Here is a 27,961-nt window from a genome sequence, read left to right on the forward strand (position 1 = left end):
GTAACTTATACTAACATCATGTTTCTCCCAGTTGGCAAATCACATGAACTCTTCCCTGCTCTCCTTGTATCGGAAAGGAAACCCTGATTCTGTTGCCAGTGCTCCCGAGAGGGAGCAGAGAGAGACCAGCGGTTCAGCACCACCGACAGCTTCCACAGCGGGCTCCGCTCCACTGAGGACCCCTGCCAGAGGCTCTGAAGAAGGATGGTTCATTGACAAAACTCCGGGTGGAAAGAGAGACAGTTTTTTCTCAGACCTATCAGAGGAGACAAGTAATAAGAAGCCATTTTCTGAGATAGAGGTATTTTTATACTGAAATTTCAGCCCCCCGTAGCTAGAGCACATTGCCGTCTTTTCATTGAGGATGATATTAAGCAGATTCTTGTGTTAAATGAAAGACATGGGAACTTTGAAATAAGTGTGGCATTTCATCACTTCCTACTGCTGCCATCATTTCCATCCTAGGCCACACCTCTATCTACTCTTTCTTGTCATAACTATTGAAATGACCTTCCAACTGGAGTTTGCGTCCTCTCCTTTTTTTTTTTTTTTTTGATATCAGAAAGGAAGGGAGAGAGCTAGAAACATCAAGGATGAGAGAGAATCATGGATTGGCTGCCTCCTGCATGCCCCCTACTGGGGATCGTGCCTGCAACCCAGGCATGTGCCCTGGACCAGAATCGAACATGGGACCTTTCAGTCCACAGGCCGATGCTCTATCCACTGAGCCAAACCAGCTAGGGCGTTTGCATCAACTCTTGCTCTCTCTGTCTGGACACTCCCCAAATGCCTCAAGAGAGAGGGTGCTTGGTGTGTTCTAGAAACAGCGAGTGCCCACCGTGCCAAAGCAAAGCCGGCAGGTGTGGGTAGAGGGCAGTGGATGAGACCAGGGCAGCAGGGCAGCCAAATCACACAGGGCTTTGCTGGCAGCTGCAAGAGCTTTGACTTCAGACTGATGAAGCCAATGGAGGATTTTGAATACAAGATTGACAGTGACCTGACTTAGCCCATAAGGAAGACATCTCTGTGTGAAGAATAAACTAGGGGAACAAGAGTGGACGTAAACGCCTTGCTGGTTTGGCTCAGTGGATAGAGCATCGGCCTGTGGACTGAAAGGTCCCATGTTCGATTCTGGTCAAGGGCACAGGCCCAGCTTGCAGGCGCGATCCCCAGTAGGGGGCGTGCAGGAGGCAGCCAATCAATGATGAAAATTTAGTGCCTGACTTGAGATGTGCTTGCTATAAGCATAAAGTCCACATTGGTCTTTGCAAATTTACTACAAAAACAATATATACAAAACACCTTGTTAATTTTTCACACTGACGCTATATGGAAATGGTAATGCCTTGAATATATTTGATTAAATAAGATAGATTATTAAATTAATTTCAACTTCTTTGCTTTTTTAAATGGGGCTCTAGAATATATAAATTTACCTATGTGGCCCGCATTGTATTTCTCTTGGACAGGGCATCTCTAAGTGGTTTCCAAGAACCAAGCCTTTTGGTTTGCCAAAATCTTGCCCCTTTTGAATTAGTAATGGATCTTTTCCAAATCTCTTTGCTTTAATCATCCAGGATTCCAAAGAGTCGTCTCTTCTGGAGAGTAACAAGAAAAGGAAAGGCAGGTTAAAGAGCAGAGGAAGCAAAAGGAAGAAAGAAGATCTTCAGGAAGTAGATGGAGAAATAGAAGCCATCCTGCAAAAGAAAGGTGCAATGCAGGTCTTGTGGGTGGTGGTGGCCGTGTTTGCTTTGAGGGAGGCATCACTCCTCCAGGCTGATTTGCTTGGGGGACCTTCCAGGTGCAGAGACATTTACTAGGAAATGTGTCAATAGCTAATGGATCTTTGTTTACTTAACAAGTATTAAATATAATTCTGAGTTACTACTGAATCACTAATCTTTTCACTTCCTCCCTTTTCGTTTACCAGCTCAAGCCAGAGGGCTAGACTTCCAGACCTCCAGCGTGAAGTTTGAAGATGTGGGAGGCAATGACGTGACACTAAAGGTTACTCAGATTCAGAATTTTACTTCCAGTGGGTGTTGCTAATCAGTTATGCAAATCAAGTCCACTTCTTTGTCCCTAATAGGAACTGGGTGTAGGAAAGGAGACTGGGAAGGGGAGAAGAGCAAACCTAACTTGTACCCTGCAGGGCATTGAGGGATAAAAGCACCATAATAGCTTCAACTTTTCACGACTTTAATTGTAGTGTGCATAAGCCACATGCTTTGTAAGTGCTGTTATTTAAAAGTAGTAATAATAGTGGTTCCTGCTTATGTTTTAGTGTCTGCTCTATTCCAGTTACCCTGCTAGTTATTTTTCAATACATCTGCAAGGTAGACATCAGGAAATGGAAGCTCAGCGATGTTATTGCTGAAGTCATGCAGTCGGTACCAGAGCTGGAAGTCAAGCTCAGGTCTAAATCCAAAGCATATACTCTCCCTCCTATATTTTGCTGCTCCAAAGAATAGGACATTTCATTCCGTGTTGATTCTTTCTCCCTTGGCCTGGGAAAGACATCTCTGCTGTCTCCTCCCTGCTAGGAAGTCTGCAAGATGCTCATACACATGCGTCACCCGGAGGTGTACCAGCACCTGGGCGTCACGCCCCCCCGTGGAGTTCTCCTTCACGGACCGCCAGGCTGCGGGAAGACATTACTGGCACATGCAATTGCTGGGGTGAGGTTTGCTGACACTTGGTGGCTTTTGTTATTTTTGTTGTTGTTTGTTTTTACTCTTTGGTTAACTTGAACCAGACTTGGCATATTCTCAAGAGGACGGATTCCTCATTTTTTCACCTCTTTCATGCTGCTGTTTGTGAGATGCTATTTTTTAAAAAGTCTTTATTGTTGAAAGTATTATGTCTCCTTCCCCCCTCCCCCATTAACCCCTTTGAGGTCCCCCCCTTCATACCTGCCCCGCCCTGCCCCCATACTGTTTTTCTATATCTGGCTATTTATATGGCAAGGATTAGGTGGGAAGCAAAATTATATAGCTGTGAACAACACCCCCTCTTTTTTTTAACACATTTACATTTTACATTTTAGTTAACTTCTCTTTCTCTTTAAGCCAGTGGTTCTAAAGAGCAGTGAAATAAGAAAACTAAGGATGTATTTTTTTTATAGAACTAAATTTATTCAGGGTAATGGTCTTACACTATTTTTCTAAAATAGATACTTGGCAAAATGAAAAGTTAGCAGTCTTATTTTAGTCCCATCAAATTTTTCAGAAACTGTAGTAGATGGTAAAATACAAAATGAGTACTTCAATTTTAAGCACAGGGTGCTATACTGATCACTAATAGATTAGTGCTGTATGAGACTTTATATAGGAGAATTTGATGGATTTGCTTCACTTATTCATTTGTTGGATAAATCTATTATGTGACTGCCATGTGCCAGACATTTGAAATATAGTGATAATTACAACAAACCCAATTTTTATCTTGAAGGAATTTTTCAGTCTAATATGGGAGACAGACATTACGCAGTCATTCATGCAAATAAATGTCTACATAGTTGCAACGGTAATAAATGAGAGACACAAAAAGTGCAGAATGCCGTATGATTATTGAAACCCAAGTTAAGAGTTTGGAGCAAAGAAAATGTGATTGCGGAAATGGAATTTCAAGGTGAATGAGTAGGATTTAGGCAGGCTTGTCACCATTTGTAGGGTGGGAAGTGGTAGTTTCCCTTCCTCTGCTTAAAGAGCCTGCCCTCTCTGACTAGTAACTGGCTACTCGTCTGGACTCAGGATAGAGCAATGCTAGTAGTGTGTGTGTGACAACTGTGTCACCACCCCTTTGTTTTGGTTCAGTTCTAAGTGGGGGAAAATCTCTCTGTTGATATTCCAGACCTTTATTCAGAGATGATAACAGAGTTTTATAGTGACGTCTATAAAGTAAAAACAAGTTATCTTGTCATTGTGTTGGAATAAAATCATAGATTTTAAAGTGCTCTATCGGACCAACACAAAAAGATATTTCTCAGGAAATTCGTCATTTTAAAATGTCATTATGAGAGAGGGACTGACTACGGACAAAGTAGGGAAGTGAAAAATTCAAAAATTGATCATTCTTTTATACATCTGTGCACAGGAACTTGACCTTCCAATTCTCAAAGTAGCTGCGACAGAGATTGTGTCTGGAGTATCTGGAGAATCTGAACAGAAGCTGAGAGAACTGTTTGAACAAGCTGTGGTGAGTCAGCTAATGAGTAATGTCACGTGGTCACATTGTATAAGGTTACACTGAAAACCCTGTTTTCTCCAGTGCCAGTATTTGTTACCCATTCACTTTTTTAAGTATATTTTTATTGGTTTCAGAGAGGAAGGGAGAGAGAGAGACAGAGAGAGAGAGAGAGAGAGGGAGGGAGAGAGAGAGAGAGAAACTTCAATGATGAGAGAGAATCATTGATGGCTGCATCCTGCACGCCCCCCACTGGTAATCAAGTCCAAAACCCGGGCATGTGCCCACCAGAATCAAACCTGGGACCCTTCAGGCCGAAGGCTGATGCTCTATCCACTGAGCCAATCCATCTAGGGCCCACTGGCCATTTTTTTGTAAACATAATTTTTGCTACTCATGATGGCAGAATCTTTACACTTGATCTTAGCCAAAGGCTGAGAAATGATGATATAAATATTTAAAGTAGATTTACTGCTACGGACCATGGGATAAAATAATCTGTTGATTCTGAAACCAAAGATAAATTGGTGTATGTTGAAAAGAGATTATCCTTGTGATAATTTTACTTTCACTTTTCACAATACAGGATTGCCAAACACCTTTTAAGCAATGTGAAAAATTTTAACAGAATGATCGCATTATAAAAGCAACCATAGAAATACCAGCATAAACTCTTCTGTGGTTGCATAATTGAAGCTGTGAAAATAAAGTTTTGTCACGGGAGAAATTACAGCTTGGACTGTATCCTGGTTGGAATTCATGTCATTAAATTTGTATGCTTAAGAACTTTGAGAAAGATGACATTTGGGTCCAGTTAAAGTTTTCTCTTCCATACAGTGTCCTCGTTAATTGTCTGTACTTTCAGGTCTGAAGCATAGGTTCAATCCTTGTGCCACCCCTTAGTAATTGTGGAATCTCAGACAAGATATTTAACTTCTCTAACCTTGAGCTTCCTTACTAGTAAACTAGGTTAATAGTACTACTCACATCTCATGTGTTGTTGAAAGCATCAAATGAGAGGATTCTTCTAAAACCTTTCATGTGGTGTCTGAGACCTGTGGTCTCTGGAACTTCTCATGCAACTGGCTCACGTGTCCAGTAGTCTAAGTGCTTCTCTGTGAACACTGTCATCGGGGGCTGGGAGGAGAACCAGCCAGTGAGGGGCCAAATCTCTCTTCTTTTAAATTGTGTGGTTTTGAGTCTTAGCCAGGCTCAGAGTCTGACTCAGCATAATCAGTGTCACTCCCACCCACTGAGTAACTCAGAATGAGCTGTGCTTTAGCCTATGTATATAGATATTTTTATCTAAAGTTTTTATTTTAACTGATCCCTATCTATTTGTCTCTGTTTTTATTGGGGTAGATATGTTTACCTTACCATTTTAAACATTTTGGAGTGTACACTTCTGTGGCATGAAGTACACTCACATTGCTCTGTAACCATCACCCTCCTCCATCTTCAGAAGTTTTCATCTTTCCAAACTGAAGCTCTACCCATTAAACTCTCTAACTCCCCATTTCCCCCTCCTTCCAGCACCTGACAACCGCCATTCTACTTCTGTCTCTGCCAGTTTGACTACTCCAGGTAGTCGGTTGCTTATACGTATTACATCCTAACTTATTCTACCTTAGCTCTTATCTAGTTTATATTTTTTAAAATGCTCATTCTCCACACTGATGCCTGGGAGCTTGGCCACCCTTCCTGATTCAGTGTCATCTTCAAAGTCAGCCACTTGCAGTTTCAGCGTGGGATGACGCTTAAGTTCTGGAGATGGTTGGATGGCTGCACAGGGCATGAACATATTCAATGCCATTAACTGTACCCTTCAAATGGTTACAATAGTAATTTTATGGATATTTTACCACATAAAAACAAATGAAAAAAAAATTGCCCTGACTTGTTTGGCTCAGTGGATGGAGCGTCAGCCTGCGGACTCAAGGGTCCCAGGTTCGATTCCAGTCAAGGGCATGTACCTTGGTTGCAGGCACATCTCCAGTAGGGGGTGTGCAGGAGGCAGCTGATTGATGTTTCTCTTTCATCGATGTTTCTAACTCTCTATCCCTCTTTCTTCCTCTCTGTAAGAAATCAATAAAATATATTTAAAAAAACAAAAAACAAAAACAAATGAAAAATAAAGCTTTTAGTCTTCTTAAATGCCACTTATAGCAGATTCTAGGGAAAGGCTTAGATATTTTTACATTGGCAGGAACACATACAACATTTACAAGTTTAGGTTTTTTTATTTAAAGCTTATAAATTTGTAATTTATATATTATAGCATAGCAAACATGCCTAATTTACAAAAGAATTGTGGTCGATTTATCATCACAAAACATGGATTGATGAGAAGACTTTAAATGTGTTCTCTTACATGGAGTCTCTTTTAAGCATCTTGCTTCTCTTAAGGCAGATAAGCCATGCACTGTGACTGCCTTTAGGGTTACTGTTTTGGTGAATGAGACTTGAACGTGAAGATTTTTAAAACTGTATAGTTAATGATGCTGCAGTACAGGAAATATATTTATGATTGTCTTTTGTGATATTCTTGTTTCTAGTCAAATGCTCCCTGTATTCTTTTTATTGATGAAATTGATGCCATTACCCCCAAAAGAGAAGTTGCTTCAAAAGATATGGAACGAAGAATTGTAGCCCAGCTCCTAACCTGCATGGATGGTCAGTTTAAAATGATGAATTCGCTTTGAGAGAATAAATTGTCTTTGTTTTTAATAGTGTAAGTAATATGTGAGGATATAAAACATTCAAATAGAATAAAACTCGGAGTAAAAAACAGAAATCTTTTTTCCCTCCCCCATAAAAAATTACATCATTAATATTTCAGATTTTGGAGTGTAACTTACAGTTATTTTTAATGAGTTTACACAAATATATAAATACACTAACACCGTGGTCGGCAAACTGCGGCTCGCGAGCCACATGTGGCTCTTTGGCCCCTTGAGTGTGGCTCTTCTTAAGCCTTAGGAGTACCCTCATTGAGTTAATAACAATGTACCTACCTATATAGTTTAAGTTTAAAAAATTTGGCTCTGAAAAAAAATTTCAGTCGTTGTACTGTTGATATTTGGCTCTGTTGACTAATGAGTTTGCCGACCACTGCACTAACATATTGTTTTGCTTTTTACAATATAGTGATTGCTCCATACACATTGTTCTGTAATTTGCTATTTGTATCTTAAACATGTCTTGGGAATGTTACCACTTCAGTGCAATTATATATATATTTTTTAATCCTCACCCAAGGATATGCTTTTATTGGTAAAAATCAGTTGAGAGAAATAATACTTAAGAAAGGCACACTAGGCCCTGTATTCTGTCTGTGCCTAAAAATTTAGCTGTGGATTAAGCCAGAGCAACTGAAGACTGTATTGTGCCCCCATCTCAGATTAATGCCGTGAGTCTATTTGGAGACACGTACCCCTCTGTCTTGCCCAGACTCCCTGTTGTTGGACTGCTCACCTTGTGCTTCCACTCACGTCTTTCCTCCCATGTAGGATTTCATTAGCGTAACGCTGCTTATCAGTACCTGCCCTTTGAGAATGGAATGTCCCCCGTCCCTCCACTCTCCATTATTCCTCAGCCATCGTGTCACTGTGGCGCCTTTTTTAAAATATATTTTTATTGATTTCGGAGAGGAAGGGAGAGGGAGAGAGAGAGATAGAAACATCAATAATGAGAATCATGGATCGGCTGCCTCCTGCACGCCCCCAACTGGGGATCGAGCCCGCAACCCGGGCACGTGCCCTTGACCAGAATCGAACCTGGGCCCCCTCGGCCTGCCGTCTGATGCTCTCCCCACTGAGCCAAACCAGCTAGGGCTGTGGTGCTTTGTTTGTACCTGTTGTTATGCTTCACAAAACCTGTCTTTATGTTTCTCAATAGATTGTGAGCTGCTTGAGGACCATTTGTATTTATCTTCCTCACATATCAGGCATTCAGTAAATGTTAGATATATAGATAGATAAATAGACAGATAGACAGATTTTGCTGTTAAAATGTGTAATACTTTCTCTCTAACCACTTAAATGACTTGTGTAAGCATTATTGTCCTCATTGTCAAGTATCTTGTTCACCACTCACCCTGTGTCTGCTTCTTATTAGATCTGAATAATGTGGCTGCTACAGCTCAAGTCCTAGTCATTGGAGCTACTAACCGGCCAGACTCGTTGGACCCTGCTTTGAGACGCGCAGGAAGGTTCGACCAGGAAATTTGCCTCGGTATCCCCGATGAAGCATCCAGGGAAAGGTATGCTCTTAGAGAATGAACAAGTGTGCCACTGTGTCATCTGAATGAATGCTTTGAAATTGAGGGGTGAGAAGCATGTGGCCTTGTTTCCTCCTCCCCCCCCCCCCCCCCCCCCCCCAGTTAAATTGGTTTGGAAAGGGAAGAAGCCCACATTAAATGAATGCTTTAAGAAAATGATTTGCTCATCAATAGGGTAATTGTTTCAGACTTTTTTCAGCAGTAATAATGGACTTACATACCTCTATACTCATTTGTCCATTATTAACAGTGGCTTGCATTTTCACTTTGGCTGGTCAGCTTAGGGCAGTGTCTAGAGCAGTGATGGCGAACCTATGACACGCGTGTCAGAGGTGACAGGCGAACTCATTTTTTTGGTTCATTTTTGTTAAATGGCATTTAAATATATAAGATAAATATAAAAAATATGAGTCTTTGTTATACTAGGGTTGCAAATATCAAAACATTTCTATATGTGACACGGCACCAGAGTTAAGTTAGGGCTTTTCAAAATGCTGACACGCCGAGCTCAGAAGGGTCGCCATCACTGGCCTAGACTGTGGAATAGAGCAGTGTTCACTGGCCCACATGGGGGTGCAATCTGAGTACCATACCTTAACCTGTTGCACTAACCGGCCTAAGAGCAGAGGTTCTGGGAAAAAGAACGAAATGGCTGCCAGAGAGTTGAAACCTGGGTTTTATTACAGACCAGCCCTTCCTAGTCATTGGTGTTGAATGTCAGCAGAGCAAAGACATGTCCACCGAATGACTAACAATACCTCAGGGGGCTCTCTTTAGGAGTAGAAATCTAGTAAAGTAATATTTTGAAATACTGTATTTCAAATAAATGTATTCAGTGACTGGTTTTCACTGGTAGGTTAGGAATCTGAATTTTCCCTCCGTCTTTTCTACAGGATACTTCAAACGCTGTGCAGAAAACTCAGACTCCCGGAAACGTTCCAGTTTCGCCACTTAGCACACCTCACGCCCGGCTTCGTGGGTGCGGACCTGATGGCGCTCTGCCGGGAGGCAGCCATGTGCGCCGTCAGCCGGGTCCTGATGCGGCCGCAGGATGCACCGAAGGAAGAGCCTGAGACGGAAGGTTTTCCACGCGAAGGAGGCCGGGGAGAAAGGACGGGAACCGAGCCCACTTACACAATGCGGGTGCTTTCCAGACAGGTACCTACACTGCCCTTCAGATGTTCTGCATTTGCGTGACTTCCCCGCAAGCGTCGTCGTCATTGAGGGTTATGATTTTCTGTTGTCTTGGCATTTTATCTTTAGAATAATTAGAAGTTATGCCCAGAATGTCTGTAATTTCAAAATTACAAGTTGGTTGGTTGGTGTTTTTCTTTTTGTTTATCCTGAATAAATTCATTTTACAATAATGATTATGACCTTCTGGAGCAGGGGTTGGCAGACTATGGGCCTTCAGCCTACCAGCTGTTTTTGTAAATGAACGTTGTATTGGAACACAGCTGTGGACATTTATTTACATGTCTATTTCCGCTCTCATCTTTCACAGCAGACTCCACACAGGAGTCCTGCAGCAGAGACGCGTGCTCTCTAGCCCAGGGGTCCTCAAACGACGGCCCGCGGGCCACATGCAAATACAAATACTGTATTTGTTCCCGTTTTGTTTTTTTACTTCAAAATAAGGTATGTGCAGTGTGCATAGGAATTTGTTCATAGTTCTTTTTTAAACTATAGTCCGGCCCGCCAACGGTCTGAGGGACAGTGAACTGGCCCCCCGTTTAAAAAGTCTGAGGACCCCTGGTCTAGCCCTTCATGGAAGTGTGCTGACTCCTCTTAGAGCATTGGGCACTCAGTTCTACTTCCTGGTTAGGCGGGCTAGGAAGTGCTGGCACAATCACACTTTATCTCTAGCTGCAGGTGGTTCTGGATGACAGTCCTATGAATGTGAGAGGGGCATTGATCAGTCTAGGTCACTGTTAAAATTTTGGGTTTCGTAAATCACGAAACCTCAAAATAACGTTTTTACAGCATTTCAAGGTTTGCACAGGGGGTGTCTACGTATGATATAATTTATCCATGTAACTTTGCCAAGTAAATATCATTACTTTCCTCATTTTATAATCAGAGAAACTAAGGTTAAGAGAGTGTGACTTGCCTAAGGCCCTACTCCCTCTACTTTCCAGAACAGGAACTTAGATCTACTAGTAGGTCTTTGGTTTTTCAAATTATTTTTTTCTTACTCATTTGGAACCACAATTTTATCTGTTAAAAATATAAATGTATCCCTCTTATAATGTTGCATATAGGTTAGGATTTTATAAATTGAATTATTCAGAGTTACTCTTTATACTTGTCCTTTCATTTTCTTCACAAGACAAGAAATCTGCCTTTGAAGTTCAAGACTGAAATTTTACTGCCATCAGAGTAACTTTGTTTTAATTTCACCAGAATTCAGCTGCTCTTAAATATTTATAAATGAAAAATGGAAATAACATGGTTATTGAAATGAATCTGTGCCGACTGCTTATTTCTGCTGTAGCTAGCCGTCGTATAGGATGCAAAAGTCATTCTTCTGTATTTGAGTATAATTGGTGTTCCTTTCCTTGCCCAAATTAAATTCTCTATTTAGAATAAAGTTAACTTCTTGTGTCAGTGGAGATGATTATTAAAATGCTTAGAAGTTTACTGTAGCTTGCAGAAATATTACAGAAATAATTTTTAAAAGTACAAAAAGTAATGTTTCAACAAACTTGGTGATTTTTCTTTTCTTCTCCCAATGGCTCCCGCTAAGGATGAACTGCAGAGTCTGCTGAGGTTGCTAAGAAACCAGGATCCCCTCTCGGAGGAGCAGCTGCAAGGACTGTGCATTGAGTTGAATGACTTCATTGTCGCTCTGTCCTCAGTCCAGCCCTCTGCCAAAAGGGAAGGCTTTGTCACGGTCCCCAACGTGACATGGGCAGATGTTGGTGCCCTGGAAGACATTCGAGAGGAGCTCACCATGGCAATATTGGTAGGTGTGTCTGTGGCTAAATGCCGCTGGCACGTGTGATGGGTACATGACCACACGTGTGTACTAGGTTGTACATGTTCTGTGGTAGTAACGTTAAGCCCCCAATGATGGTTTTTCATTTTTCTGAGATCTTTTTTAGACTTACTCTGTTGGTTGTGAATTCTGTGAGAGTAAGTAAAAATGAAAGTTTAGGTTTCAACCAAGACCAAATGGTTGGAGAAAGACTTTCTGAACTTAGTCAAGCTCACGAGGGTCACAGCAGTTTAATGCCCATGAAACTTGGGATTTTTCTTTACTCTTTTTCACGCTGCTGATCATTTCGGGGTTCATGAATGAAGTGTGATCTCTGCATAGATGTGTAATTATTGAGAAAGAAAATGCACGGAGGTTACAGCGAACAGGTGGTTCTGGCTTTTGACTACGTAGAGCACTGCTGCTTTTGGTTTCTCAAAGGAGGTCATTGCCTGTAATTCTTATAGCCTGGAAATTGAGATAATTTTTTTAGAAACTTTTATGTTCAAACTGTTTTCAGAGCTTACACTTTAAGTATGGGTTCCTCAGAGCAGGGACTTTTGTGTTTCCCACCGTATACCTCATGCCTAGAGCAGGTGAGCTCTTGGTCCCGGCACCGTTCGCCCCTTCGGGCCTCGTGATCAGGGCTGACAGGGGGCCTCTGGAGAGCACGTGACACGCGGTATAAAAGGACGCTTGTAACGGATCACTGCGGTTCTACTTCCAGGCACCAGTACGTAACCCAGATCAGTTCCAAGCTCTCGGGTTGGTGACTCCGGCCGGAGTCCTCCTCGCCGGTCCTCCCGGCTGTGGGAAAACGCTGCTGGCAAAGGTATGGCATATCACTAAATGCCCTTTCTTAATGCTTCTAGTACCTCTACAAGGCATTGCTGTCAAGAAGTTCGAGAACAGAGGAGGGGGTGAGAACATCACGGTCTTGGTCTGCACCTTCTACAACAGTTTTAGGAAAACATGGCCAGAAAGAAGGCCCTGCCTGCTAAACTGTGAATCCACCAGGTGGCAGCCATCCCCGGCCTGGGTGCCTTACAATGTTTGTTTTTAATCTTGCCTGACAGTGAGTGCGAGATTCATGATGCTGCCCATGAAAAACTCAGTTATGTCCACTATATTTCATTTGGAAGCCAAAGAAGATTTCTGATCATTTCAGGAACTGTTGGGGGTTTTGATGGGTTAAATCTTAGGTACCTGGCATCTAGATGTTGAAAGCGTAATGTGAATGAGTCAGACTTCATTAGATGTGTATCCTGACTCTCCCTTGCTTAATGAGTTGAGAGACAGGAGACTTACGAGATTGGCAGCAGGAAAGACAAAGATTGAGAGAAGATAATCTTCATGTTGAGCAATCTTTGGCGGCGGAGCGTGCACGCATTCATGGTTCAGCGGGTATTTACTGAGCTGCTGACTTTGCCAGAAATTGTTCCCGGTGCTAGGGATAAACCAGTGAACCTGTGCCGGTAGAATTTATTGTCTGTCTGGAAGGGGCAGGCAGTAAACAAAAACAAAACTACAGATTCAGCTAAGTCCTAAAGGAAATAAACAGATTGTTATGATGGATTGATTGGGAGATGGCTGTTGTAGGTATGGTGTTTAAGGGATGGTGATATTTTATTTTTTTTCATTGATTTCAGAGAGGAAGGGAGAGAGAGATAGAAACATCAATGATGAGAGAGAATCATTGATCTGTTGCCTCCTGCATGCCCCCCACTGGTGATCAAGCCCACAACCCAGGCATGTGCCCTTGACCTGAATCGAGCCCAGGACCCTTCAGTCCGCAGGCCGGCGCTCTATCCACTGAGCCAAACCAGCTAGGGCAGCCGTGGGCAAACTACGGCCTGCGGGCCGAATCCAGCCCGTTTGAAATGAATAAAACTATTGAAATAAAAGACCGTACCCTTTTATGTAATGATGTTTACTTTGAATTTATATTAGTTCACACAAACACTCCATCCATGCTTTTGTTCCGGCCCTCCGGTCCAGTTTAAGAACCCATTGTGGCCCTCGAGTCAAAAAGTTTGCCCACCCCTGAGCTAGGGCAAGGGATGGTGATATTTAAGAGTCCTGAAGAAGCCCTAACTGGTTTGGCTCAGTGGATAGAGCATCGGCCTACGGACTGAAGAGTCCCAGGTTCAATTCCTGTTAAGGTCCTGTGCTGGGTTGTGGGCTCGATCCCCAGTAGAGGGCGAGCAGGAGGCAGCCAATCAATGATTCTCATCATTGATGTTTCAACCTCTCTCTCCCTCTCCTTTTCTCTCTGAAATCAATTTTTTTAAAAAGTATTAAAAAAAAATAGTCCATTAATACTGACCCTTAGTAGAGGCTTAAATTGATTTTTTTACATTTTGGTTAATGAATGAATGATTGCTTTCGTTGGGCAGGGTATTTCTTGATACAGAGATGATGATCTTTCATTAGAATTCTAAGCTAGGACTACACATGTATAACATTTACATAAATATTTTGTGTCCCTTTCCTTTGATTTCTAGTCTTCATGATTCTTAGAAAGTTTTAGGTTGACATTTCTTTTTATTCATTTCTCTTTTTCCCATAAGTCTCCTCCTTCTAATTAGAAAGAAGCAACTATAAAAGTGGGAAAATAGAGTATAAGCCACAAGAAACCCCCATGTTATCATAAATGATTGTTATTATTCTATTGTATATTTGTCTTAGTTGTATCTCTTTGTTTCCTTTTACTAGGCTGTTGCAAATGAGTCTGGACTAAATTTTATATCTGTCAAGGGCCCAGAATTACTAAATATGGTAAGTTGTGGCATTAGCCATTGTTTATATAAGGAAGGTAATGATCTTTCAAATTACAGGGTAGAATGTCTTCATATTTTTTAAACAATTGTCAAATTTTGGTGAAATCACCTCTGTAGGAAAGAATTGGAACCTTACTCTGCTGTACGTAGTATATATACTTTCTTAATTAAGTCTGGTAACTTCTGAGTCTCAGTTTTCTCACCTGCAAAATGGAAATAATTGTAATAATTAATATTTTAAAGAGTTTGCTCTGTACCATAAATTTTTAAAGCACTTGACATACATTATTCTTCAACAACCCTGTGAGACACAAATTCTTGTTTCCTCTGATTCACAGATGAGGAAACTTAAGTTTAGGGGGTGGAGGAGGAGAAGGGAGGGTTAAATCGAGAGGGAAGGAGACTTGACTTGGGGTGGTAAAGACAATGCAATATACAGATGATGCACTGTAGAATTGTATACCTGAAGCCTATATAATTTTATTAACCAGCGTCACCCCCAATAGATTCAGGTAAAAAAAAGAAACCTAAGTTTGGGGGTTTTATATAATGTGGTCAGAGTCTGCCAGCCAGGAAGTAGTAAAGCTAAGGTTTGAATCTGGGTTGTCTGACTCCTGGGTCTGCTTTCCTTGTCTAGTGTTGTGTGCCTCAAATGAGTTAAGTATTAACAAATAAAAATACTCTGGGGAAAAGAAATCACTAAAGTGATATATAATAATTTCTTTCAGCACTTAAGCAATTTATATCTCAAATTTAAGAGACTGAATTTATTTCCTGTCCATTCTGTAACATTTAAACAGACACAATGAGAATGGTATCATTTGTTTTAAAAGGCTTTTTAGTCCTGGCAGGTATGGCTCAGTTGATTGAGCGTTGTCCCATGTACGAAGAAGTCACCAGTTTAATTCCTGGTCGGGTCACATGCCTGGGTTGCTGGCTCGATCCCCAGTAGGGGGCATGCAGGAGGCAGCAGATTGATGTTTCTCATACTGATGTTTCTTCAACCTTGTCAGTGCAACCAAACAGTGTAAAAGAACTGACAGTACGACTTTGGACTTGGTACTCAGAAGGTCATTATTAACCTCAGGGGTAATATTTTCAGTGTTTTAGAAAGCCAGGTTTTGATTGAAAACTGAATGGCAAATGAGGAATTAGAGATAAGTATAGGATCCTTATTTGAAGTATTTCTTAAAGGCCAAGGTAGGGGTTTTTCTTTTGTTTGCTTATTTCTAATCAGTGTTGTCTTTGTTAAGATTGATTTTAATCTGTCCTTTGGACTAGGTTTACCTCCCCCTAAATTAAATTTCCTTTTACATAGTCATTTTGGTTTGCTATATCTGAAGTCCTTTGCCAGCTATATTGATTATTCTTTTCCATCCCCATTTGAAACTTTATTGAACTTTGTCTCTCCCAACCCACTGATACCTTTTCTTTTTCTTTTTTTTTTTACTGATTTCAGAGAGGAAGGGAGAGGGAGAGAGAAATAGAAACATTAATGATGAGAGAGAATCATTGATTGGTTGCCTCCTGTACACCCTCTACTGGGGATCGAGGCTGCAACCCAGGCATGTACCCTTGACCAGAATTGAACCCAGGACCCTTTACTCCGTAGGCCGGCGCTCTATCCACTGAACAAAACCAGATAGGGCCTGATACCTTCTCTTTAAAAATATCTACTAAATATTTTGGTTTAGTTACCCAAATAAAATTTTTGCTAAATTAGGTTTTTCAGGGAACTAAATTGTTCTACTGCATTTGTATATTGCACAGGATATTATGATCAGAGAAAAATTTGAAACGGTCATGACTTCTACTTTCTAGTACTTTACGATATGATACAATGAACATAGAAGAGCTCACAGTTACAATAGTATAAAATGCTCTAAGAGCAAAGAAGGGAGTAATGGGTGTCTTTTCAAATGCAAGAACTATTTGGTGGTAGGTTGGGAAAGCAGCTCAAGTAAGGGAAGCAAAATGAGCTAAAGTACAAAGAAAAGTCCAGGTTACATGTGAGGGAAAGACAGCTCTATTCAAATGAGAAAACAGATACTTTAATCACTGTCATCTGTGATGCAGTCTATTCCTTAATTACTTTATTATGACCATATAGTCATAAAATAACATCAGAGATACTTTATGATAGGAGATTGTTGGCATCAGATTCTGTTTTACCTAGCAGTTTTATTACAACAAAAAAGCAGTTTTATTATTTCTTAAACTAGTTTGAAATTTTATGAGAACAATTTCTTATGCCTCGCTAAAAGGGAAACCATATTCTTATGTGTAACTTTTTATTTTAATTGTCCTAATGTTATATATAGCTGCTAGTGAGTTGCTGTTATTTCTTGACTGATCTTAATATTTTGTAGTTTGATTTTGATTTTTACATACATTATGCCATATAACAGCTGTTAAGTTCCCAGCTGGCTCAGTTTGCCTCTCCTGATGCTTTATGACAAAATAGCTCTTCCTTGAGCAAGATGATGTACAAATGACAGTAGAACAGTAAATTGTCTTGTTAGCATTTAAAATACTCTTTGAATTAATGAGAATTATTGCTGGGTATTTTATATGCATAAAACTTAGGAGGTCACTTCTAAAATAGAATTGTGAGATTTTTTTTGATCTAGAGAAGACCTTACATTGCATTTAGACTTCATTTTATAAATGAGGACATTTATAAGCTTAAATAATAGCTAATTTTATTAAATTGAACCACATACAACTGACTATTCTTATTGGCCAGAAATGGGCAAATACCAGTAGTTGCCTATGAACCTGATACGTTTTTGGACTCTGACGTACAAATGTCATTTAAAACTGGTTTTACTGTAATTTGGCTTGAACCCCTAAGTTCAACTGTCTCTCCGTTTGTCTCCTGTCTGTGTGCTCAGTACGTCGGTGAAAGCGAGCGTGCTGTGCGGCAGGTTTTTCAGCGAGCCAAGAACTCAGCGCCCTGTGTGATCTTCTTTGATGAAGTGGATGCCTTATGCCCTCGAAGATCAGACCGAGAGGTAGCTGTCATCGAGTCGTCCTTTACAGATCTCTTTTTGAGCACCACAGACCTTTTTAAACAAGTTTTTATAAAGTTTCTGTAAAGCTCTAGGAGTTCTTGTAAAGTCATTCCTCGAGAACATTGGGACTCTTTTTGCGAAGTAACCTAGTAATTTGAAATCAGGACTGAGGGACAGCAGTTGCATTTTTATTAACCTTGTATCCTGTTTTGTTCTGTTTTTAGTATGTTAGTTTCGTTACACATATCGGATTCACACAAATGAGTAGCTGGGACTGGAAATGAGACTGATTTTGAAAAGTTTGCCTTGTAATCTTAAGATTCTCCAGTTTAAATGAGTTCTTGAGGCAGGAGAAAATGTAATTTAAGACACGCACTCACAATAGGACCAGGTAATGTGCACAGACTCAGCACCATTACACTCTGGGGAAGATAAAACTTGGTCGGCATTGACTGCCACTTGCATTGCTATGCTGAGTCATAGTTCTTGGAAATTTCAGTACCCAGAGTGTCTGGAAACAGCTGTTATCAGGAAGATTGCTACGTAAGAATTGGAAGCATAGAGAGCACATGTTTTTGTGGTTTCTTTTCACATAATTATTCTGTATATGTTCTCGTAGGTAGTGAAACATTTATTCAGTGGCTCCTAGTGAAACATTTATTCAGTGGCTCCTTTTACTCAAGAATCCCCAGAAACATTAAATAGTTGAAAAAACAAAACCTGATGACTATAAATGTGATTCATAGCAAAGCAATGTTGTTCCTCATCCAGTAGTCATCAGTGGCATCGCAGCATATGCTTATTGCAGCCTCGTCCGATAGTGATGTCAGTGCCCCGGGCAGAGGTCCTTCCTGTTGCCTGCCAGCTGTCATGTCCTAAAGTCTGTGTGGAGTCCAGAGGCAAACACTGCACTTCTGTCCCGCTGATTTGTCCCCGTTGACCAACCCCCAGAACTTTTCTCTCGGGTGTTGCCCTGAGGTAGTGGCACGTGTGCTGGATACTTCAAGGAAAAGAGAAAAAGACCCAGTGTCCTAGATGAGGCATCTGATATCCCAGGAAATCTGGTCTGGCATTCAAAAGTTCAGTCTAGATTTGTCCAAAAGGAAATTTGTTGTGGCTTTTAGATCCTTGAATAACTAAGAGGCATAGACTTTGGAGCCAGATAAATCTGAGTTTGAGTTTCGTTTCTGCCCTTATCTTGCTGTGAGACCATGGACAAATAACATCCTCTCTCATTCACAATTTCCTATCGAAACTGTGGATAAAATAAGAGGATTGCCCAGCTGGTGTGGTTCAGTGGTTGCGCGTCAACATACGAAACAGGATGTCACGGTTCGATTCCTCGTCAGGGCACATGCCAGGTTGCAGGCTCGAATCTTGGTAGGGTCCTGCAGAAGGCAGCCGATCAGTGATGATTCTCATCATTAATATTTTTCTCTCTCTCCCTTCCTCTCTGAAATCAATACAAATATATCTTTTTTAAAAAGGTTTGCTGGGGAACCATGGGAATGAGAACATGTTTTGTCCAGTGCTTGTACAGTAACTAGTCAGGAAATGATCATTGTTATCTCTTGACAAACATTGAAATGAGCAAGTGTATTATTTTATAAGGCGAAATAAAATTGGTGATGGATTTTTCTTTTTACTGGGGGCTGATGGAGCTGTGTTTGTTTCTTTTTAGACAGGGGCAAGCGTCCGAGTGGTGAATCAGCTCCTCACAGAGATGGATGGTCTGGAAACGCGTCAGCAGGTTTTCATCATGGCAGCCACTAACAGGCCAGGTAAGACAAAGCATTCAAAAACATACAGTTTACATACACCCTGGTCAAGGAATAACTAGGAGGGTTCATAAGTTAAAATAAAGCCTTAGAAAGCTTTTATGTAAGCTATAGAGAAGACGCAGTATTGCCTGGATTTCATGAGTTTTGGTTTGTTTTGTTTTCGGTGTTGCTGCTCAGAAAGTTCTCTTGTTGGCAGGGAACACGTGTAACGTACACTTTTCTTTCTTTGGTGTAACTTGCACTTTTTTTTTTTTTTTTTAAATTTTTTTTTTTTTTAAATATATTTTATTGATTTTTCACAGAGAGGAAGGGAGAGAGATAGAGAGCTAGAAACATCGATGGGAGAGAAACATCCATCAGCTGCCTCCTGCACATCTCCCACTGGAGATGCGCCCGCAACCCAGGTACCTGCCCTTGACCGGAATCGAACCTGGGACCCTTCAGTCCGCAGGCCGACGCTCTATCCACTGAGCCACACCGGTTTTGGCGTAACTTGCACTTTTGACCACAGAAACAGGAATCTGAATTTGTGTCCTGTGGTTTCTCTCAAGCTGATAGGAAGCAGCAATGAGACTCTTTTCTTTGTATCTGAAGGTTGAAGATAGGTTTTTAAGATTTTATACTGGAACCATGTCCCTGTACCTGTGTTTAACTAGTGTTTAAAATAGTTTACGAGCTTAAGCACTCAATGAAGGATTTAGAAAAAGGCTCAGAACCTCAGAGGTGCTAGAGGTGGCTTTTACTCTGGATCCTAAATTGTCTTCACATTCTTTAATTCCTTGCCATCCCTATGAGCCACTGTGTCATAGCTGCCCCTATTGATGTTTGTGTTAACTCTGATAGCAGTGATAGGGTAATTTAATTCCTTAAATGGACTTTATCAGTTGTCAAGCTGATACAGTTTTTCATGTAAGTTACCATGGAAACTCAAAACCTTCATGAATTATATGCCATTTTATTATAAAATGAAAAATCGGAAGTTGTTATGGTTTATACTTTGACTCTTGTAATAATGAAATGCTCTCTTTGGAATCAGACAGAACGAGGTTTGAGTCCTGGTTACAGCACTTCATATCTTAGTAACTGCTGTGTTTCAACCCAAACTGGTCTACCACCAGAGAAGTAGATTTTAAGTCAGTTCTGACTCACCACCTGGAGTTAGTGTCAGGCCCGCAAGTTAAGGAGTCAGTCCTCTACAGAACTGCCGCCACTCAGAGGCAGCCTCAGTGCTATCTCCAGGGCACTCACATTTCTGATCAGCCTGCTACAAATTTGAGAATTCCCATGACCCCCCTCAAGTTCAGCAATTCACCAGAACAACTAATAGAATTCAGAAATGCACTGTATTTACAGTGACAGTGTATCATAAGGGACACCCACCCATACAGGTAGGTCTTGGAGGGCGTATAGAGTTTCAGTGCCCTCTCTCCATGGAGTCAGGACCCATCATCCTCTGTGTTCATGAACTGGGCCGCCCCCTTGAGCTTGGATGCAGTGCTTTTATGAGGGCTGTGTACTGTAGCCATGGTTGACTGAGTCACTGGCCTGTGGTGGAGGTCAGTCTTCAGCTCCCCCTGCCTCCCCAGAGGTCTTGGTCCAAGTTCCAACCCTCTCATCACTTGGTCTTTCTGGTAACTATCCCCATCCTGAGGTTATCTTGGTACCGGCCAAGTCATCTCATTAGCATAACAAAGACTCCTAACTCGGGAAATTCCAAGGATTTTTGAAGGAGTATGCCAAGAACCAGGGGCAAAGATCAAATTATCTTTTATTGTACCACATTAATCTTGTGCATATATTACTTCATCTTGCTAACCATCATGTCTCATCTCTGAAATGAAGATAATAATACCTAATTGTCAGGTGAAGTGATATTAGCAATCTACCACGGTGTGTGGCAAGTAGCTATTTAGTATTATCATCATTGTCGCCAGCACTTGTGGTAATAGCAGTAGGAACAGTCATTAGGTCATAAAATCACAGCTTTCCTAGAAGAAAGCTTGAAAGTCCCTCAGATTTGGACAGAATCACCTCCTACATTTCCAAAGTAGATACACAGCTTTGTAGCAGATTTCAAGTAGAGAGTCTTTGGTCTGATGTTTAGATAACATATTCTGTGTACCGGCGCTCATTATTGGTCATGTTTGCTTAATGTAAAAACTTAGTGTAATCTCTGTAGATTATCCTATATAATAAAAACATAATATGCAAATTGACCGAACAGCGGAACAACCAGTCAGTGGCAGGCAGGGCCAGCAAGCAGGTGGTGCCAGGCCAGCAAAGGCAGGTGCCAGCAGGCAGAGGGAGGGGACGGCAATCTGGGGACTGCGGCGACCAGCAGTAGTGGAGGGGCAATAGGGGGCAGGCCCAGAGCTGCCCCACGGTGGTCAGTGCACTCCCACAGGAGGAGTGCTGCTCAGCCACAAGCCGGGCTGAAGGCTGGTGAGCACTAAGGATGTCCAACTGATGGCTTAGGCCCTGGGGAGCCGTCAGTCGGACATCCCCTGAGGGCTCCTGGACTGCGAGAGGGTGCAGTCCGGGCAGAGGGGACCCCCTCCCCGCCTCCAGTGCACGAATTTTCGTGCACCAGGCCTCTAGTTAGAAAATATTCAGCGTCACTGAGTTTTACTTAAATCCTCTCCTTCAAAACAGTCCAGGTACATTACCTTTCCTCATGGGTTTTTCCCTGTGGTCTCTCTATTCATCTTGGAATTCTTTACAGTGCTCCAGATTCTACTTAGTTGTAAAACCCAGAACTGAATATAATAGTCTGTGTTGAGTTTAACCAGCGATACGAATGACAGATGAATCATTGTGTGGAATCATCATGTGTTTTGTCCTTTCCAGTGACCTTGAGTATTGTCTTCCTGTCCATTGCACCTTACTCATCCCTTTTCCCCCAAATCGAACAAACCCCATTGCGTTGAAGGCCTGCTCACGTTTGCAAATAGATGTTCTAGATCTTTTTCACTTGCATTTATGCTTATTGGCCATTCTGTTCTGTTGTACACTTTGCTGTGACATTCTGGTTGGATGGTTTATCACTTGTTTTCTACTTGGCTTTAAGAAATCCCTTCTTGCCTGATGTTCTGGTCAGCTACTGCTGACTGACAGACTCCTGCGGTACTTAGTGCTGTAAAATCGCCATTTTTACTTTGCTCACAGTTTTGTGGGTCGGGAATCCAGGAAGGGCTTGTCCAGGTGGCTCAGCTCTGACCCCTGTACCATCAGCTGGAGCAGCTGGGCCAGAGAACCCCTACCAAGGGGGCTTCTTACTCGTGTCTGGTGCCTTGGTGTCCCTTGGCATGTCTCTCCCCCACACTGTCATCTTCCAAGACCTCCCGTGTGGCTCGGGCTTCCATGAGCATGGCTCTCTGAGTACTCTGACTGCTCACATGACTGCTGGTCCCAGGAGACCAGAGTGGGGGCTGCCCTTCCTCCTAAAGGCAAGGCCCAGGGTGGGCAAACTCTGTTGGTCAGGACAGTGACAGGAAAGCCCAGATTCCAAAGAAGAGGAAGTAGGAATTACCTCTGAGAAAACTGACTCTCTCGTTGATCAAGTGTATATGCCTGGTTCTGCTGAGCTTTGGGAATTCAAAGGTTAATACTTCAGAGGTTAATTCAGAAAAATTCTTTGCCTGCACATATTGTCATATGAGGCTGGGAAACACAGGAGAAATAATAGACAGAGAAATAAAGTAAAACAGGGTAGGAGGGTACTGAATGATTGGCGGTTGGGGAGAGGAATGCTAATTTAGACTCCATGGGCCTGGGAGGCTTCGTCAGAAGTGACAGTGATTATTTCATGAATCCAAATAATGTGAAGGATTAAGCCATACAGAAATCTGGGAGAAGAGCATTCCAGGGAGAGAGCAAACAAGACGCGTGAAGGCCCGAGGTGAGAACAGATTTGGCCTTTTTTGGAGAACAGCAAGAGGGCCAGTGAGTCCCGAGTGGAATGAGTGGTGGGGACAGTGATGGAGAGGTGCTTGGGGCCTTTTATGTCGCAATAAGGGGTGTGGATTCTAGCCTGCCATGATGGGAAGACACAGGAGGGTTATGAGCAGGTTTCAACACTGCTTATTCTGTGTGACTCAGTTCCTGTGAATTGACTAACTCCCTAAGAGAATGGGCATAACAAGTCTTCGTGGTTTTAGATCCAATTAGTGAATGGCATGAAAAAGATAAACCGACTCAGGGAAATCAAATGACCCTGCAAAACCTATAACAAAACTGTTCTCTGTCCCACCTCTCCCCATCCCCTGCCCAGAGGCAACCACTTGTAAACTCCTTGAGCTATTTCTTCTGTATTTCCTCCATATTTTCAAATAATATGTTCAAATGGCTCCTTCTCACCAATGTTACACACTACCCATTAACTTCTTTTTAAGGTAGATGAAGATCATTATCTTGTGTTCACCCTTTCTCTACCCCCTCACCCTCACCATACCTCTGTTCTCTTCGCTCTGTCCTCCTAATATTTTAATGCTGGAGGCCTGGTGCACAAAATTTGTGCACAGGTAGGGTCCCTAGGCCTGGCCGGCAATCAGGGCGGATTGGGGCCTTCCGGCTGCCGGCCAGGGCCTTCCTTCATTCCATGCCACCCCCTGGTGGTCAGCACACATCACAGCGAGCATTCGGTCTCCTGGTCCAACTCCCAAGGGTACATTTTGCTTATTAGCCTTATTTATGTGTGTGTGTGTGTGTGTGTGTGTGTACACATACACACACACACACACACACACACACACACACACACACACACACTAGAGGCCCGGCACACACGCCACTAGTAGCTCGCGCCCTGCCTTCTGCCGCAAGAGCCACTGCTCCTTTGGTCATGACGCCGTAACGGCCTTTTATGATATAGATAGAAGGTAGTTTGATCACAACTTCAGTTAAATCACTAGTCAGTGTTTACATTACTGATGACTAAATATTTCTCTCTGCTCCCCAAGAATAATTCTGTGATTGGGTTTCCTTTTCCATTTGACCTTGTTATTCTTAAATTTAATAACCCTAATATTTTTCTTTTGCTTTCTTTTCTCTGTTCCTGTTTTTCATCTGATGTGTTCCTTTGATTGTTTGTTTCTAATCTAGAGCCTTCCCTCTGGAGCCTTCCCCCCTCCAGCTCCATCTGGGCTGGCCACCCTCTGAGGCCGGGTCATTTCAGGGTCACCTTTCCTGCGCTGCTTTGCTTTGCCCTCTGTTTCTGATCTTATCTCTCTCTTGGTTACTCTCTCATTTTGCTAGAGCTTATTTTTCAGCAGCTTTTCTAAGATAGGTCATGCAGGAGGTAACTTTTTTGACTTCTTGTATATTTGAAATTATCTTTATTCTGTTCTCATTATTGATTGGCATCCTGGCAGGGTATAGAATTTGAATTGAAAACTTTTTTTTCCATAATTTGTAGGTGTTGCTTTTTATTTTTTTCCTCTTTAAAGGTCCATGCCATTCTGGTCCTTTTTATGTGACTTTTTGTTCATTTGTTTTATGTATATGCTTAGTACTTGGTGGATCTTAAACCCTCCCGAATTGATCTTCTAAATTTCTTCTTTTCTCCTATTTCTAGCTGTATCTTTATTTTTCTTTCTAATTTTTGAGGTACTGATTTTTACAAAGTAAATGAAAAGACTCTCTCCTCCCCCTTCTACCTCTGCTTGTTCTGAAGAACTGTGACCGCCCTCTTCTGGGAATAAACCAGTTCCCTGTGCTCAGCCCAAGGGCATGAGGCTCCTTGTACAGTCACATCTAGACCACAGGTGGCCTAGTTTTAATCTCTCCCACACACTCCTTTGCATTCCCTTCTTTGAATACCAACTCCCTTAAAGGATGTTTTCGGTTGAGAAACTACCTATTCCCATTTAACTCCCTGTCTAGCTGGTTAAAAACACTCCCAGACAGCTACACCAGCTCATTACCTTCTACTCGGTAGGGGTCTGTTTCGGCAGCATTTCAGCATCTAGAAAGAGTTTCTGCCTTCTGTGTATGGCTCAGTTGAAAAAAGTAATAAGTAAATTATGTCTAAGCTTCTTCCAGGCCAGGATTAGGTTTGCACTTTTATATTGGAGAGATAGCCCTAGTTCAAGGTCTCTGTCCAGCCCAGCTGGTATAGCTTAGTGCTTGAGGGCGACCATGAACCAGGAGGTCAGGGTTCTATTCCCGCTGGGGCACATGCTGGGGTTGCAGGCTCGATCCCCAGTGTGAGGCATGCAGGAAGCAACCAAGCAGTGATTCTCTCTCATCATTGATGTTTCTAGCTCTCTTATCCTCTCCCTTCCTCTCTCTTTCTAAAATCAATTAAAAAGTCTCTATAAGTATTTGTCAGAAAGTATGGATGACTTACAAAGAAAAGGTTTATTTCATTATTTAGCCACTTGACTTCCAAGTGAAATGTACTGTCTCCTGACCTCTCTAATCTGAATGGCTTTGGATTATGGTTGAATGCTCCTTGAAGGCAGTTGACCAATGACTAGATGCCATAGTCAAGCCTGTATGTCTTACCCTTTGGCACAGTACTGCCCTTTTAAAATTAACTTAGGCCCTGGCATCACCTCTGCTGACTTATGAGTACTCTGGTACATAGTAGCACTCAGTAACTATTTGTTTAATGAATCATAGAGAGCTATACTTCTGTTTCATGAGGCTGTCTGATCTTGTAATAATTTTCACTGGCACAGTGAGAGTCTCATTCGTCTGAAGATCTAATTTTTGTAAAAATCAGCTTTAGTGGCATATGCAGTATTCCATAATTTTTACCCATTTTAAATATACGATTCAGTGGTTTTGAGTATACTTACAGGGTTGTGCAGCCATCCCAACAGTCTAATTTTAGAACATTTCCATCACCCTAAAAAGAAATCTGTGTCAGTAGCCACTCCCCATCCTTCCCCCACCGTCAGCCCTGGGCAACCACTAATCTACTCTCTGTCTCCATAGATTTCCCTGTTCTGGGTATTTCATGCACGTGGAATCGTACAATATGTGGGCTGTAGTGTCTGGCTTCTTTCACTGTAGTGATGTCTCCCAGGCTCATCCATGTTGTAGAACGTGTGGACACGTCACTCCTTTTTGTTGCTGGAAAATTCTCCCTAGCGTGGCTGCACCGCCTTTTATTTCTTCACCAGTTGGTGGACATTGAGGTTGTTTCTTGATCAAGAGATAGGAGGTGTTCCTCTTCAGGCATCTGTCTCATTTGTGAGTGATGCATTTTGTCTTTAAAGCTTTGGGGTTGTTGGTGACTTTTTCATTGCAGATGTAAGAATTGATATCTTGGCTCTGACACAATTATGTAGGGATTCAGTTAGGAAATACAACACTAGTCCAAGTGCAAGATGTTGTTTGTTGTACCAGGCGATGCCTGGGGATGTAGAAAGAATCTAGACATGTTGTGTCATAGAGTTGACAGGATTTGCTAGTGGATTAGATATGGATGTTGGAGAGTAGAATCAAGATTGACTCCAGGGCCCTACCCGGTTTGGCTCACGGGATAGAGCATCGGCCTGTGGACTGAATGGTCTCTCCTCATTCATTTCCGGTCAAGGGCACATGCTGGGGTTCCAGGCTTGATCCCAGTGTGGAGTGTGCAGGAGGCAGCTGATCCATGATTCTCTCTTACCATTGACTAGAGGCCCGGTGCACAACATTCGTGCACTGGGGGAGGTCCCTCAGTACAGCCTGTACCCTCTCACAGTCCAGGACCCCTCGGGGGATGTCCACCTGCCAGCTTAAGCCCGATCCCCAATTTTGAAAAGTTAAGTATACACCTATAGTGTGATATAGCCATACTGCTTTGCATCCCACAAATGCCTATTATGGAGACCTGTTCACGAGTATTCTTAGCACATAGTCCCAAAGTGGACTTGAGCCAAATGTTAATTCTTCAACAGAAGAATTAAAAAGCAAATTGGGGTGTATCCATACAGTGGAATAGTGCTCAGCAATAAAAAAGAATCAAGTACAAATGCACATAGCAATTTAGCTAAATCTCAGAATAATTATGTTGGGTAAAAGAAAGCAGACGGAATACATACTGTATGATACCACTTATATAAAATTCTAGAAAATGCAAACTAATCTATAGTGGCTGCTAGGGACAGTGGGGGCAGGGAAGGGCAAGGCAGGAAGGTTACAAAGGAGTCCTCATCATTTTTTAAAGTGCACAGGTTTCCTGAGACCAAAATGTGTGAGATCTTTGCCCTGTAGACTCAGGTGACCCCTAGACATGCTTGTCCGGCGATGCTCTAGCATGATACTGACAGGTTAGGCTTCGGTCTGCAGTGGGGAGCAGGAGTCGAGAGAATTGGATGTGTATTTTAGGAAGTAATCCTGGCAGCACTGTAAGGGGTCCCAGAGAGAGGCAGGTAGACTCACGGAGGACATTGCATTGGCCTTGACTGAGGGTCGAGGTGATGGGAGGCAGACTTGATAGCATGTGTCTCCCATTAGAAGGAAGGAGAAACCTGCCTAATATTTGGGGGGCGGCCAGGGGTCGTTATCTGAGATGAGAATCCTGGAGGAAGGCAGGTTTGGGCAGGAAGGGGGGAGTGGGCTTTTCCCTTTCTTAAGAGCCTATTTTGTTAAGGAGAAACTTTCATTTTCATGAAGTCTAATCAGTTTTTCCTTTTAAAAAATATACTCTTCCCATCTCTCGTGTTAATTACATATTTTTTAAAGACTCTGTTCTATTTCTTTAAGACTCCTGTCTCCCTTCTCCCTTCTTCTCTAGATATCATTGACCCTGCGATCCTGCGCCCAGGCCGCCTGGACAAAACCCTCTTCGTGGGCTTGCCGCCCCCGGCAGATCGTCTCACCATCTTAAAAACCATCACAAAAGTGAGTGAAGGAGATGGTATGTTTTTGTGTCTGTTTCTCTCATTTTAAATACAGACAAGTAGCAACTGAGGATGCCTAATCGCCTTCTGTTCTGCAGCTTTAAGTATTTG

General features: G+C 42.1%; 1 protein-coding gene across 7 annotated transcripts in view; it reads left to right on the forward strand.

Annotated features, from left to right (window-relative positions):
- The window catches only part of NVL (nuclear VCP like), a 46,165-nt gene that overhangs the window by 8,095 nt on the left and 10,109 nt on the right, over positions 1-27,961 (forward strand). For 4 of the 7 annotated variants that reach the window (XM_036354910.1, XM_036354913.1, XM_036354911.1 and 1 more), the window contains 14 exons: positions 32-301; positions 1,578-1,710; positions 1,931-2,007; positions 2,544-2,678; positions 4,096-4,197; positions 6,741-6,858; positions 8,302-8,446; positions 9,358-9,622; positions 11,211-11,429; positions 12,169-12,273; positions 14,157-14,219; positions 17,116-17,235; positions 18,917-19,016; positions 27,745-27,851. In XM_036354910.1, coding sequence (XP_036210803.1) covers positions 32-301; positions 1,578-1,710; positions 1,931-2,007; positions 2,544-2,678; positions 4,096-4,197; positions 6,741-6,858; positions 8,302-8,446; positions 9,358-9,622; positions 11,211-11,429; positions 12,169-12,273; positions 14,157-14,219; positions 17,116-17,235; positions 18,917-19,016; positions 27,745-27,851 — 1,959 coding nt within the window. Of the gene's footprint in view, positions 1-31; positions 302-1,577; positions 1,711-1,930; positions 2,008-2,543; positions 2,679-4,095; positions 4,198-6,740; positions 6,859-8,301; positions 8,447-9,357; positions 9,623-11,210; positions 11,430-12,168; positions 12,274-14,156; positions 14,220-17,115; positions 17,236-18,916; positions 19,017-27,744; positions 27,868-27,961 lie in introns of all 7 variants that reach the window. The other 3 variants (XR_004975046.1, XM_036354912.1, XM_036354914.1) reach the window with 3 other exon arrangements.

The sequence above is a fragment of the Myotis myotis genome, unplaced genomic scaffold (genome assembly GCF_014108235.1).
Source record: "Myotis myotis isolate mMyoMyo1 unplaced genomic scaffold, mMyoMyo1.p scaffold_m19_p_21, whole genome shotgun sequence".
NCBI lineage: Eukaryota > Metazoa > Chordata > Mammalia > Chiroptera > Vespertilionidae > Myotis > Myotis myotis.